Raw genomic sequence first — 14,581 nt, 5'->3', positions numbered from 1 at the left:
CCCCTTTAGCTGGCTAAGTTAACAAATCCCTCACTTCAGTTTAGTTATTCAATGAAATTGTATTTGTTGTACATTTTCCCTATTAAAAATTGTCATTGTTTTATATAACTTTTGGATACACAAAATGACAGTCTTTACCTTTGTTGGAAAAGTTATCCTACACTAGAAGTATAGTTGGAAATCAGTGGAAACTCCCAAACTAATAATTGTCAATAAGAATAGGTTGAAAAAATTCGTTAAATATAGAGAATAAACTATTAAAGAAACTATTGCAGGCTAAAAAAGAAAATTTATTGAATGAGGATTGTTCTTACAACTCCATCTATATGGAAGCATTCTTCTTGTTGAAGAGACAAAAAAATAATCATCTCTTCATCAATTAAATATGGCAAAACAATCAAACGAAAGAAAGGGAAAATTTTGTTTTCATTTGTTCATGCCCACTGCATTCTTGACAGTATCGGTAGCTCCTTCTGCCTTGGCTTTCATTTGTTGACCAGTCTGCAAAAAAAATTATAACTCATTATTGAAAAATCCAAGCCATACACTAGTGGACCTATTAAAGGGTTGGATCGAGATTGTTGTGTTTCATTTTTGTTTTTCCCAATCCAGTCATTTATTCATAGCGAGTAGGAGAGGAAGATGAACAAGACTTTAATCAATCACCATGTGGAACATGACCATTATTCTATGCTCAAAACCAAAAGTGCTTTCTTTGCCAAGAGATCCGAAGTAGCATTGGATCTCCCTGGAATACAAGTAAAGATGATATTCTCAAATTTTTCTGTAAGAAAACTTTTATCCTCCACTATCAACGCTATCTATATAGAAGTCTTATGCTTGCTTGAGATGATTTGATTATCTATAGACTGTTGTGTTTTATGCAGCTAGTCATTAAGAGATAATAACAAGTAAAATTGAGTCTAGATCTTCAACCCACAAGGACAACACTACTTGCTGTCCTCACTTTTCTCCGTCATAATAGGGGGTCCCATGTCTAAAATCCACTTGTCCGATCTCAAATGTGCCCCCCACCCCACATACTTGTGGTGGGAAGGTGTGAGGGGCTGTAATATATGCTTCTCTTGTGGGTAGATGTTCTAGATCCGATGAAATTTGGGTATTGATAGAAAATGATTGATCAAACCTCTTGACAAGATTGTTGGGCAGAATTGAGAGCATTGGTTGCCTTATCCATCATTTGGTCCTTATTCATCTGCACCATCAAAGAATCATCTCATCAACCATACACACACACACACACACACACACACACACACACACACACACACACACAACATATATATATATAACACAACAACATCTTATAGCATATCCATCATGCAAGAGCACCATTCATCACTCATCATGCAACATGAAGACATCAAAATAATAGGTTGGTTACCTGAGCATGGGCCTTGGCCTCCCCAGCTTGGTGGCTAATGTTTGCAGACATGGAATTGTCAGCCATCTATGCTTTTATCCAAACACCTTTCGAAAGCAACTAAGAGTATGAAATTCAAGGATGAGTTTTGATGATGCAACACCAATTGAAGGAGGGTGAAAATTTATAGTGGTGACAATAATGATTTCCTCTTGACACATGCCAAACCTTTCTCCTATCTTAACGGAACAAAAAGTCAAAACTTACCAAGGATTTGACACATGTAAATATTATCCTAACCTGACCACTAAAAGGTCGAGAGTTATGATCGTTTTGGCAATAGTGATCTCCTCTTGACACATGCCAAATTTTAATTTTCTTACCTTTATAAAGCAAAATGTACCTTTATAAAGCAAAATGTCAAAGCTTACCAAGGATTTGACACTGTAAATATTAGAGCAAATTACACGGCACGCGCTATATTTGGGGCAAAACTTTTGACCACCCACTATTGCCTCATAAATTACATGGCACCAACATGTAAATTACAAGTTACCCACAGTTAACTTTACTATTAAAATGGGTTACAAAATTACCTAAATGCCCTTACTTTTATTTAAAGTATTTATTTAAAATTTAAATTTCAAATTACCTAAATGCCCTTGAGGTAGGGAAATGACAATAATACCCACCCAAGCCTACCTATACTATCATTTTGGTTCAAAATCTGAAATCAAATTACGTAAATGCCCTCTGTTTAAGCAAAATTACCAAAATACCCCAAGCTAATTGCCTTGGGAATACCATCAGAAAGGGAACCATAATAGGAAACCAGTGGCAATGGATGCGTTGCCGGAGTTGGGTTCTTTGGAGGTGGAGAGAGAAAATCCCTTGGAGATATGTAAGGTGATTGCAGTGACAAAATGAAGGCAGATGAAGGTGGGCCGGAGGAGAATCACCCATCGAATATTTGTTTTCCACCTAATTTTCTCTTGCGTCCTGAAGGGTTAAGAAGCTCTTGTTCCACGTTCCTCTACTTCTCATATCTCCTTCTAGTTGTGGATCAGAACCTCACAAAGAAGAAACCTCAACAAATCTTAGAATCATAGTTTAATTTGTAGAACGAATAGGTCTCCAAATTGTTTTAATTGATGAAAAACAAACTTAATCCTTTGATAAATTAGGGGGGGAAATGGTCAAGGGAGATCAACTTATTTTACTTCTCTGATCTAAATCTCTTCTTCTCGTATCAAGAAATATTCCTAAAAAAGGGAAGTTCGCTTCAACATATAGGCTCAAGGATTCCAACTCATTTGAATGAAGAAATTTTGGTGGATTTACTTGTAGGTTCTGAAGCTATTGTAGAGATTGACCGGGCCTCTAAGCTTCTAATCTTGAAGGTTTTTCACCAGAATTCGTCATCTGAACTTTTGAAGCTATTGTAGATTGACTGGAGCGTCTAATCTTGAAGGTTTTTCATCAGATTTTGTCACGTGAACTGAAGGCAACAAAGAAGTTGCTCAAAATTGCTAGATGGCTTATTGATGCAGTTAAAGAATCTGTTTTATTTGGTTCAGATTAGTAGAGAAGGGTCATTTTTGTTCTTACTAGGTTCGTATTCTATTTCTAGAACACGGCGTTGGGTGGATTTTGGTGGTGGCACGAGGGATTGGATCCCTTCACCCACCTAGGGTATGGGTATGGGCAGCAAAGGGCAGTTACTTGGGGTATGTTGGTAATTTATCTGAAGGAGGGCATTTACGTAATTTGAATTGCTAAATGGTAATAAGGGTATTAGTGTCATTTGGTGAATCAAATGAGGGTGTTACTGTCATTTCCTTACCCCAAGGGCATTTATGTAATTTGAATTTAGTCTCAATGCCTCTTTTGACTTATATGGATTTTTCTATATTTCTAGAAATGTCAAATACTATGGGAGACTCTTTGGCAAAGGTGGCCTTGTCGTTGGAGCTTCTGATAGTGTGGCTCTATCAGTCTTTGGAACAATCAATTGTATAATATCGATGTCATTGCTTGTAAAAGCACTTTGATTCAATAAAATATATGTGTAAAATAGGTATGGAAATCTAACATATGTTAATCCATTACTCTTTATGATTAAGATGGTACAACCAACCATCAAATGTTAGCTCAATTGACGTCCCAACACTTTTTAGTGAAGAGGTCATGGGTTCAATTCTCTCTGATGGTATATGTAATAGTCCCCCCCCCCCCACAATATACATAACATCCCTTGTTACTTCTTTTGGACACCATAAAAACAAATTGTACTCAACAAAAGATGGCTCTATTGTATGTAAATTTATCATTCTTTATAATTAAGATAATTTTACCAAATTTAATGAATCTAATTCTCTTTTAACCTCTCTATGATTCAAGAGAGACCATCTCAAGGTATCTCAAGAGTTTTTCTTCCTTCTTGTCTCTTATTTATCTTTTTACTTAAAACAAAATTTTCCCTAAAGAAAAATAAGACAAGGTTGAGTCTTTTGGTGGTTATCTTTGTTTTTTTTCTTTCTCTAAAAGGATCATTATATTAAGCGAAGAAGAAATATTAAAAATACATCAATTAATACCTTATAAAGAACCAACCTCCCTTACCCGCAACAACTGTTGCCCCCAATACACCCTTCCTCACTGGTTCCAACTCAGATTAGAAAACCACTAACTCATAAACTGAAATCTAGGACGTCTAGAGGTATCCACAACAAGTTCATTAAAGATTGAAGCTAACCAAGGAATGTTAATATCAGAAGTTCCTGTCCTAGCTGCCGAATTTGCCAAAAAACTGCCACTGTATTAGTTTCACGATGGCAATGTGAAATCTTCCAATCTATAGTCAACAAATATTCTTGTAACTCTCTCCACATATGAAAGATATACCAAGGTATTTTCTTCTGCTATATTAAAGTCACCATAGCTTTTGAATCACTTTCTACCCAAAGCTTTGTAATTTGTAAATGCCTTGCCCAATGTAATCCGTGAATGAAAGTTTCAAATTCAGCCTCAAAGTTGGTTTTAACATCTAAAAAAATATTGAAATTGAAAACCACCGCAGCAACTTCATTTTGAAATACTCCTCCACCGCCAGACCTTCCTGGATTGCCTAAAGAAGACCCATCAATATTTAGTTTAACCCAACCTGCAGTAGGGGGACACCAAAAAAATTCTTGTGGAGGAGCAGCACTAAAGACAGAGAAGTGAAGGCTTAGTCTTCTTGCATCCGAAAAAATGGTAGGAGTTACTTTTCTCCTATCCATTTTAAAGCCAAACTGTACTAAGTCTGAAAAAATTAAACTCACCACCTCATCCCTGAAATTTAAATTTTCAAACCGGATTTGATTGCGGACCATCCAAAGAAAGTATAAAAGCAAACAACATCCATTAATCCAAGCAGTCCGTAAAGGAGACTGTGAAGCCTGGTGTTTCCAAGCCTTGAACGACTCTACAATCGAATCTTTTACTATCCGGCTATAACCAAACTTTGCTGCAAAAGCTTCTCCACATCCACGTGAAAATGAGTAGTGAAGAAAGAGATGTCCTATGTCCTCTAAAGCTTTACCACATAGATTACAACGAGAGGCCAGCATAATCCCTTTCCGAGTCAACAAGGCATCAACAAGTAGCCTATCATGAAAAAGTCTCCAACAGAAAACTTGTTGTCTAGGCTGCAAAGAAGTCTTCCAAATACTTTTAGCCCATTCCAGTTGTTATCCTTTTCTACGATAAAAATCCCATGCCGATCGAAAACTAAACTTTCCCCCCACCGAACCTTGCCAATGACAAACATCAACAAAACCAGGACAAGGAACAGGATATAACATAATAAGAGAGATTACCTCTTGAAATTTGGCATTGTCCACTGACAGAAATCTCCACTCCCCTTGCTGTAAACAATCTACAACAATCAATTTCAAATGACCCTCTAGATCTAGAGGAATACCAATATAGTCTGCAATGTTAAATTCCCCAACCATCTGTCAAACTAGAAATTTATATTATGACCATCTCCAACTGACCACCGTTCATTAGCTTGAACAAAACCCCAAACCTTCCTCAATCCCAACATCAAAGATGACTGTTGCCCATAAATCTCTAAATTTTCCCTTTTGTCCACCATCTTCCCCTTTAAAAAATGAGCAAAACAAGAGTGTTTATGTTTAATTGTCCAAGCCAACTTGCATAAGGAAGCAAAATTGACATCTCTTAATCTCCGAATACCCAAACCACCCTCACATTTTGGAGTACATAGTTTTGCCCAAGACACTGTAACCTTCTTCACAGCCTCTATACTCCCTATCCAAATGAAGTTACGCATCCAAGCCTTTGCTTGAGAAATAATAGAGCTAGGCCACCAGTACACTGAAAAATTATGAATCGGCATGCTAGAAATAACTGAACATATCAACTCCACTCTACCTGCCAAAGATAACAGCTTTCCACACCACCCTTGTAGGTGATTCTTAATCTTGTCTAAAACTGACCGTAATCGACACGAGTAACTCTTCCTTTAAAAATATCTACCCCCTAGATATCGAGTAGGAAAGAGAGCAATTGGGATATTTAATATGTCCACAATTTTTTGTTTCCGACTAGGAGGCACACGTCCAAGAAAAAGCTTACTCTTCTCCAAACTGATATGTTGACCCGAAAATTCTTGATACTTCGATAAGAAAATTTTCAAAGCTTTAACATAACATAAAGAAGAATTTGAAAAAATAAAAATATCATCAACATACATCAGTACGGAAGGAACTTCTACTCTCCTGGGACCTGGCAAAGCTCTCAATCTACCAACAGCTATCAAAGAATGAAGGCCCCTGCATAGTACCTCTTCTGCAAGAAGAAAAAGAAGAGGAGATAAAGGGTCTCCTTGCCGAAGCCCTTTCTCAACTCCAAAGAATCCAACTGGTCCCCCATTCAATAAAACTGAGATTCTGGTAGATTGAAGCATCTCATGAATCCAACCAACCCATCTATTTGAAAATCTGAAAGCCTTCAAGACCAAGAATAAAAACTCCCATGATAGAGTATCATAAGCCTTCATAATATCAATCTTAATTCCCATCCCTCCCCCTCTAAAAGAAGAATGTAAAATATTTGTAAGTTTAGAAGCTACAACAATATTTTCAGAAATCATTTTACCTTTCTGGAAAGCTCCTTGCTCCTCATAAATAATCTTAGGCAAAAGAGGACTCAGCTGAGAAGCCATTATCTTTGACAATGCTTTGCAAAAAAAATTCCCCATACATAGAGGCCGAAATTTGTCCAGTGTAGCTACATTCTCCACCTTGGGAACTAAAGTGAGGAAACAATTATTTACCCCTTTTGGAAGTTTCCCTTTTCGAAAGAAGGATCGAACTGCAACCCCAAAATCGACTGAAACAATATCCCATCATTTGCAGAAAAAACTTCTCGGAAAGCCATCTGGTCCTGGAGAACTGTCAGGATCTAGGTCCCATACCACTCCTTTGATCTCCTCATTAGAGGGCAAACCTTCAAGTAATAAACAATCATCATCCATCAACACTTTTGGAATCACAGACAACAACTTTGGGTGTCCCAAGTAGGAACCAGTTTTATGATAGTTTTCAAAGTAAATCACCACATAATCCTGTAGTTCAACCGAACTTGATGTCCAAGTGTCATGTATTCTTCACAAAGATTTAATAGAGTTTTTATTCCTTCTAAGTTTAGTAGAGAGATGGGAAAATTTTGAATTCCTATCTCCCTCCCTCAACCACCTGAACTTTGCTTTCTGCCGAAGAAGAGAGTCCAGACGATCCATTGCTTGTACAAGTTTTGACTTCAAGGAAGCCTCTTGATCAAAATATTCAGCTGTCATATCAAGTTGATCAATATTAGTTTGAAAGGATGCTAGATCTTTCTCCGCTTGCTGTACTTCAATAAAAAGATTAGGAAAGATCATTTTTGCCCAAGCTTTAAGACGATGCTTAACATTCTTCAATCTCTGTGCTAGTACAAAAATGGGATCACCAACAACCGGTTCCACCAAAGCCAAACGAACCACCTCCAAAAAAGAATCGTCAGTCATCCAAAAATTATTGAACCTGAAAGAAGAGTTTACCGGTTTGACACCTTTGTCAACAAAGACACAAATCAGAGAGTGATCTGACGAGTGTGTCGGAAGAGTGATCTGTTTAGAATCACCAGACAACTCTAACCATCTGGCATTGAAGAAACTTCTATCAAGGACCGAATGAACATTACCAACTTTGTGTTGGTTTGACCATGTAAATTTCCTACCCGAAGATGGAACTTCAAAAAGCTCACAAGCATCAATGGTAGCTTGAAAATCAGCTACAGCACCCAGCTGGAATCTGCTTGAACCCCGCCTTTCAGACACCCTTAACACTGCATTAAAATCCCCATAACCAAAAATGGTAAGCTGGACAAAGGGAGAGCAATAAGATCCTCCCAAAGCCGTCTGCGATCAAATCTATCACAAAAAGCATGAACCACTGATAGACCAAATTGCACACCTTGCCACTTGAATTGAAGAGAGAGTTGTTGGTCAGATGAAGAGAGAACAGAGGGCCGCTGCAACTCTCTCTTCCAAAAGACCCAAAGATTCGGAACTTTCTCCTGTCGAAAATTATACACCAAATTAGTAGAATATCCCAATCCATTAATAAAGAGAATTGGGCACTTACTGACATCCACTTTTGGTTCAACGACACAAAAAATGTCTGGTTGATGAGTCATTAACAACATTTTAAGGGCCCTCCTACCAGACACATTACCAATGCCGCGAATATTCCAAAAGAAAAACTTCACATCAACAGTTACAAAGCAACACTTTCCTCTCCCAATGAGAGGCTCTTATTTACTGTAGAGACTTTCCGTAAAGAAGCATCTACCTTCTTGAATTCCTCTGCCAACAAACCCTTTTTACTTGTAGCCACTTTCTTCACTACATGAGCCTTCTTAGGACGACCAGGCTTCCGACAAGGAGAGCCTTTATCCCTCATTGAGATAGAAAGACGAAGGAGGAGGAACAACTTCCAATTGCAGCATTCCATCATTTTCAAATCTGGCCGAACTCTTCTAGGCCCCACTAGAGTCCAACGCATTCTCCCTAGTTGCCACGTCAGCCCCTAAGGAATTCTCTCTAAAATACCTTCCTTCCTTAGTCGAACCTATTAGTGCATTTACAGCATTGGGTCCCACCAATGAATCCCCCAAATTAAGGTTTTCAAGTTGAATAGAACTCTTTTCCACAGCATAAACTATTTGAAATTCAAAATGCTTAGCCGATTCACACCCTTCATTCTTATCATTGGGTCCCACAAATGAATCCCCCAAAGTAGGGTTTTCAATTTGAATAGAAGTCTTACCCGCAACATGATCATTTTGAAATTCAAAATGCTTGGCCGAATCACACCCTTCATTCTTATCATTGGGTCCCACCAATGAATCCCCCAACGTAAGGTTTTCAATTTGAATAGAAGTCTTACCCGCAACATGGACATTTTGAAATTCAAAATGCTTGGTTGAATCACAATCTTCAATCTTATCTTCGGGTCCCACTAGTGAACTCTCCTATGGAGAGTTACCAATTAACTTAGAACACTTATCTACATCTAAGGATTTTTGAAATTCAAAATTTGTGGCCGAACCAATAATCACACCATTTTGAAAATCAAAACCATCATCCAATTGAAGGTTTCCATGAGATTTAGAACTCTTATCAGCATCAAGGATTTTTTGAAGTTCAAAATGGTCGCTCTCCTGGGTAGGAGTCGAAGAAGAATGATTTGAAGAAAAGTCCTTACCCAAAACCAACACCTCATTATCATAAACCCCTTGATTTAAAAAAGAATTAACTAAATTCCCATTGGCCAATGGAGAGTCCACCAGCCCTGCCTCCACTAAAGCCGCATGAACCACTTGAGAGGACAAATTACTCTCACCCTCAAACTCCAGCGTCTTTGCAATCCTAATAGAATTAGGACCTTCATTCAGAACAACATCTTCATGCGCCAAGTGTTGAGGAACAAACTTTTCTTTAGCTGAAGGAATATTAACATTGCAATTTTTACCCAAATGACCTTCTTGATTGCATCGAAAACATCTTTGAATTCCATCCTCATAGATCACCTTTTGAATGAAGCTGAAAACACGTGTAGAACCGGGTTCAAGGCGCTCTATTTGAACTTCAGACACTCGCTCAGCTTCCAATTCTAATTCCACCAGAATTCTTGCGTAATGTCCCATAGAACCAAGACGAGTACGACGGTCTAAAGAAATAGGACGACCTACCGTCTTAGCAATAGAAAGTAATACCTTGGCATGCCAGTATTCAAGAGGAAGATGAGGGAAGCGAATCCAAACCAATTTGGTGACGGTTGGGGAGCATGAATGTTAAAATCCGGACGCCAATGTTGGAATCGAATCAGTTGATTGCCAATATTTCAGACACCTCTTCTCCAAACTTCCAACAAATCTTCCTCACATCTAAATTGAAAAATCACGAAACCCTTCCCCAAGGAATGAAAAGAAACTCCTTGTTTTAGTTTCCATGATTTTAGAAGGCAGATCACGTAAAGCATCCATTATTGTCTGACGAAAGTTTGCCCTCCCAATCAAGGAGAAACGAAATTGAGAACGTTGCAACTCGTACTCAGTTTGAGGAATAACAATATGCCGATAAGATCCAGCTTGCATAGGGGATGGGAGGGAATCAATCTCAAGCATAATGGAATTCCCTACCACCCCAGTGTAAGATCTCGCACCGTCCATCTTCTGAGAGAAGCCATTAGCAGCCCTATCCAAAGACCTATGCACACCATCTTTCTCCAAAGCTTCTTTCTCCAGAGTTTCTCTCTCCTCCATCTCTTCTCCTTGCATCACCACCTAATTACTCCTTTATAGATAAAAAGAATTTATTTACCAATATCATGCACTCTATATTTTTCTCTCATTGATTTCCACACCAAGTATAGACCTACACCACTAAACAACAATCCATGATCATTCTTTTTTCTTTTCTTTTCTTCTCTCTTTTTTTCTTCTTCTTCTTCTTTTATTTTTTTATTTTATTTTATTTTATTTTATTTTATTTTATTTTATTATTATTTTAGAATGTGCATTCTTTGCTAAATTTATTTATTAATCTTCCCATGTAAGAACAATGACCTAACACAATTTCCACCAATTGATAAAAACTATATTTCTTAAGATAATTGTCACTTACCTACACTCTTAGTTGATCAAATGTCACTTGGACCCCCTCTTAGTTGGATAATGGCACTTACCTCCCCTTTAGCTGGCTAAGTTAACAAATCCCTCACTTCTGTTTAGTTATTCAATGAAATTGTATTTGTTGTACATTTTCCCTATTAAAAATTGTCATTGTTTTGTATAACTTTTGGATACACAAAATGACAGTCTTTACCTTTGTTGGAAAAGTTATCCTACACTAGAAGTATAGTTGGAAATCAGTGGAATCCCCCAAACTAATAATTGTCAATAAGAATAGGTTGAATAAATTCGTTAAATATAGAGAATAACCTATTAAAGAAACTATTGCAGGCTAAAAAAGAAAATTTATTGAATGAGGATTGTTCTTACAACTCCATCTATATGGAAGCATTCTTCTTGTTGAAGAGACAAAAAAATAATCATCTCTTCATCAATTAAATATGGCAAAACAATCAAACAAAAGAAAGGGAAAATTTTGTTTTCATTTGTTCATGCCCACCGCATTCTTGATGAAGATCGGTAGCTCCTTCTGCCTTGGCTTTCATTTGTTGACCAGTCTGCAAAAAAAATTATAAGTCATTATTGAAAAATCCAAGCCATACACTAGTGGACCTATTAAAGGGTCGGATCGAGATTGTTGTGTTTCATTTTTGTTTTTCCCAATCCAGTCATTTATTCATAGCGAGTAGGAGAGGAAGATGAACAAGACTTTAACCAACCACCATGTGGAACATGACCATTATTTTATGCTCCAAACCAAAAGCGCTTTCTTTGCCAAGAGATCCGAAGTAGCATTGGATCTCCCTGGAATACAAGTAAAGATGATATTCTCAAATTTTTCTGTAAGAAAACTTTTATCCTCCACTATCGGCGCTATCTATATAGAAGTCTTATGCTTGCTTGAGATGAATTTGATTATCTATAGACTGTTGTGTTTTATGCAGCTAGTCATTAAGAGATAATAACAAGTAAAATTGAGTCTAGATCTTCAACCCACAAGGACAACACTACTTGCTGTCCTCACTTTTCTCCATCGTAATAGGGGGTCCCATGTCTAAAATCCACTTGTCCGATCTCAAATGCCCCCCCCCCCCACATACTTGTGGTGGGAAGGTGTGAGGGGCTGTAATATATGCTTCTCTTGTGGGTAGATGTTCTAGATCCGATGAAGTTTGGGTATTGATAGAAAATGATTGATCAAACCTCTTGACAAGATTGTTGGGCAGAATTGAGAGCATTGGTTGCCTTATCCATCATTTGGTCCTTATTCATCTGCACCATCAAAGAATCATCTCATCAAACACACACACATATATATATATATATATATATTTACTTATATAACACAACAACATCTTATAGCATATCATCATGCAAGAGCACCATTCATCACTCATCATGCAACATGAAGACATCAAAATAATAGGTTGGTTACCTGAGCATGGGCCTTGGCCTCCCCAGCTTGGTGGCTAATGTTTGCAGACATGGAATTGTCAGCCATCTATGCTTTTATCCAAACACCTTTCGAAAGCAACTAAGAGTATGAAATTCAAGGATGAGTTTTGATGATGCAACACCAATTGAAGGAGGGAGAAAATTTATAGTGGTGACAATAATGATTTCCTCTTGACACATGCCAAACCTTTCTCCTATCTTAACGGAACAAAAAGTCAAAACTTACCAAGGATTTGACACATGTAAATATTATCCTAACCTGACCACTAAAAGGTCGAGAGTTATGATCGTTTTGACAATAGTGATCTCCTCTTGACACATGCCAAATTTTATTTTTCTTACCTTTATAAAGCAAAATGTCAAAGCTTACCAAGGATTTGACACTGTAAATATTAGAGCAAATTACACAGCACCCACTATATTTGGGGCAAAACTCTTGATCACCCACTATTGCCTCATAAATTAAATGGCACCCACATGTAAATTACAAGTTACCCACAGTTAACTTTTGCTATTAAAATTGGTTACAAAATTACCCAAATGCCCTTACTTTTATTTAAAGTATTTATTTAAAATTTAAATTTCAAATTACCTAAATGCCCTCGAAGTAGGGAAATAACAATAATACCCTCATTTGATTCACCAAATGACATTAATACCCATACTATCATTTTAGTGATTCAAAATCTGAAGTCAAATTACGTAAATGCCTTCCTTTAAGTGAAATTACCAAAATACCCTAATCTAACTGCCTTGGGAATACCATCAGAAAGGGAACCATAGTAGGAAACCAGTGGCGATGGATGCGTTGCCAGAGTTGGGTTCTCTGGAGGTGGAGAGGGCAAAGCCCTTGGAGATATGTAAGGTGATTGCAGTGACGAAATGAAGGCAGATGAAGGTGGAGACACGAGAGGAGAATCACCCATCGAATATTTGTTTTTTCCACCTAATTTTCTCTTGCGTTTTGAAGGGTTAAGAAGCTCTTGTTCCACGTTCGTCTACTTCTCAGATCTCCTTCTAGTTGTGGATCAGAACCGTCACAGAGAAGAAACCTCAACAATCTTAGAATTAGAGTTTAATTTGCAAAACGAGTAGGTCTCCAAATCGTTGTAATTGATGAAAAACAAACTTAATCCTTTGATAAATTGGGGGGGGGGGGGAAATGGTCAAGGGAGATCAACTTATTTTACTTCTCTGATCTAAATCTCTTCTTCTCGTATCAAGAAATATTCCTAAAAAAGGGAAGTTCGCTTCAACATATAGGCTCAAGGATTCCAACTCATTTGAATGAAGAAATTTTGGTGGATTTACTTGTAGCTTCTGAAGCTATTGTAGAGATTGACCGGGCCTCTAAGCTTCTAATCTTGAAGGTTTTTCACCAGAATTCGTCATCTGAACTTTTGAAGCTATTGTAGATTGACTGGAGCGTCTAATCTTGAAGGTTTTTCATCAGATTTTGTCACGTGAACTGAAAGCAACAAAGAAGTTGCTCATGAAAATTGCTAGATGACTTATTGATGTAGTTAAAGGATCTGTTTTATTTGGTTCAGATTAGTAGAGAAGGGTCATTTTTTTGTTCTTACTAGGTTCATCTTCTATTTCTAGAACACTGACTTTGGGTAGATTTTGGTGGTGGCGCGAGGGATTGGCCCCTTCACCCACCTAGGGTTTGGGTATGGGCAGCAAAGGGCAGTTACTTGGGGTATGTTGGTAATTTACTTAAGGAGGGCATTTACATAATTTGACTTCAAATTTTGAATTATTAGAATGTAAGGATATTAGTGTCATTTGGTGAATCAAATGAGGGTATTATTGTCATTTCCCTACCCCGAGGGCATTTAGATAATTTGAATTTTAAATAAAAGTAAGGGCGTTTGGGTAATTTCATAAGACATTTTAATTGCAAAGTTAAATGTGAGCAACTTGAAATTAATATGTGGGTGCCATGTAATTTATGAGGCATTAGTGGGTGGTCAAGAGTTTTGCCCCAAATATAGAGGGTGCCGTGTAATTTGCTCTAAATATTATCCTAACCTTATCAGTAAAAGGTCGAGAATTTTGATTGTTTTCTACTAATATATGTTGAGTTAGGAATTCCTCCCCCTTTGAGGTTTAATCACACGCTCACAAGTTCTAGTCATCATTTGTATAAAATTACCAAAACATATCCTTATATTGTTTTGACATTTGAAGCTTCAAGTTTTAATCCACTTTCAGCCAACCTAGCATAGACTTTGTGAACTAGAAGCATACTCGTTGATCCAAAGTTGAGCATTCCATCCTAGGGTTGCAACAATGTATATTTCAATATAGGAACTAGCATGAGAATGCGTATGTGGGTTACTTACATGTGTTGTGTGTTAATTTATTGAAAATTTTGAATGTTTTATGACCAACTATATTTGGTTATGGAATCTCTAGGATTGTTTAATTTAGGATAAATATCACTTACCTCCTCTCTTAGTTGACCAAATGGCACTTGGACCCTCTCTTAGT

General features: G+C 37.4%; 2 protein-coding genes across 2 annotated transcripts; both read right to left on the bottom strand.

The window, feature by feature from the left end:
• Nucleotides 1–426: 426 nt before the first annotated feature.
• Nucleotides 427–1,471, bottom strand: LOC149012364 (uncharacterized). The gene is made up of 3 exons (XM_089158047.1): nucleotides 1,406–1,471; nucleotides 1,148–1,216; nucleotides 427–501 (listed from the first exon to the last, which is right to left on the bottom strand). The coding sequence occupies exons 1-3, from the start codon at nucleotides 1,469–1,471 to the stop codon at nucleotides 427–429; spliced, it is 210 nt and encodes a 69-aa protein (XP_089014173.1).
• A 5,329-nt stretch (nucleotides 1,472–6,800) lies between these two features.
• Nucleotides 6,801–8,499, bottom strand: LOC149012363 (uncharacterized). Its single transcript, XM_089157586.1, has 3 exons — nucleotides 8,287–8,499; nucleotides 7,150–7,853; nucleotides 6,801–7,059 (listed from the first exon to the last, which is right to left on the bottom strand). The coding sequence occupies exons 1-3, from the start codon at nucleotides 8,497–8,499 to the stop codon at nucleotides 6,801–6,803; spliced, it is 1,176 nt and encodes a 391-aa protein (XP_089013712.1).
• Between the last annotated feature and the right edge of the window lie 6,082 nt (nucleotides 8,500–14,581).

Source organism: Hakea prostrata, chromosome 6, assembly GCF_041222555.1.
Source record: "Hakea prostrata isolate BN-2017 chromosome 6, UWA_Hpros_2, whole genome shotgun sequence".
Classification (NCBI taxonomy): Eukaryota; Viridiplantae; Streptophyta; class Magnoliopsida; order Proteales; family Proteaceae; genus Hakea; species Hakea prostrata.
Note: the sequence above shows the minus strand (reverse complement) of the source record. Positions and strands in the feature narration are given on the sequence as shown.

What these genes read in the sequence shown, in the direction of transcription:
- LOC149012363 (XM_089157586.1), bottom strand. Translation starts at nt 8,499, where the DNA reads ATGCGTTGGACTCTAGTGGGGCCTAGAAGAGTTCGGCCAGATTTGAAA. An exon ending in TGGCAGAGGAATTCAAGAAG is followed by an intron (nt 7,854 to 8,286) that starts GTAGATGCTTCT and finishes ATTTGATCGCAG; the next exon opens with ACGGCTTTGGGAGGATCTTA. An exon ending in CGGCAGAAAGCAAAGTTCAG is followed by an intron (nt 7,060 to 7,149) that starts GTGGTTGAGGGA and finishes ATCTTTGTGAAG; the next exon opens with AATACATGACACTTGGACAT.
- LOC149012364 (XM_089158047.1), bottom strand. Translation starts at nt 1,471, where the DNA reads ATGGCTGACAATTCCATGTCTGCAAACATTAGCCACCAAGCTGGGGAG. An exon ending in AGGCCAAGGCCCATGCTCAG is followed by an intron (nt 1,217 to 1,405) that starts GTAACCAACCTA and finishes TTGATGGTGCAG; the next exon opens with ATGAATAAGGACCAAATGAT. An exon ending in CCCAACAATCTTGTCAAGAG is followed by an intron (nt 502 to 1,147) that starts GTTTGATCAATC and finishes TTTTTTTTGCAG; the next exon opens with ACTGGTCAACAAATGAAAGC.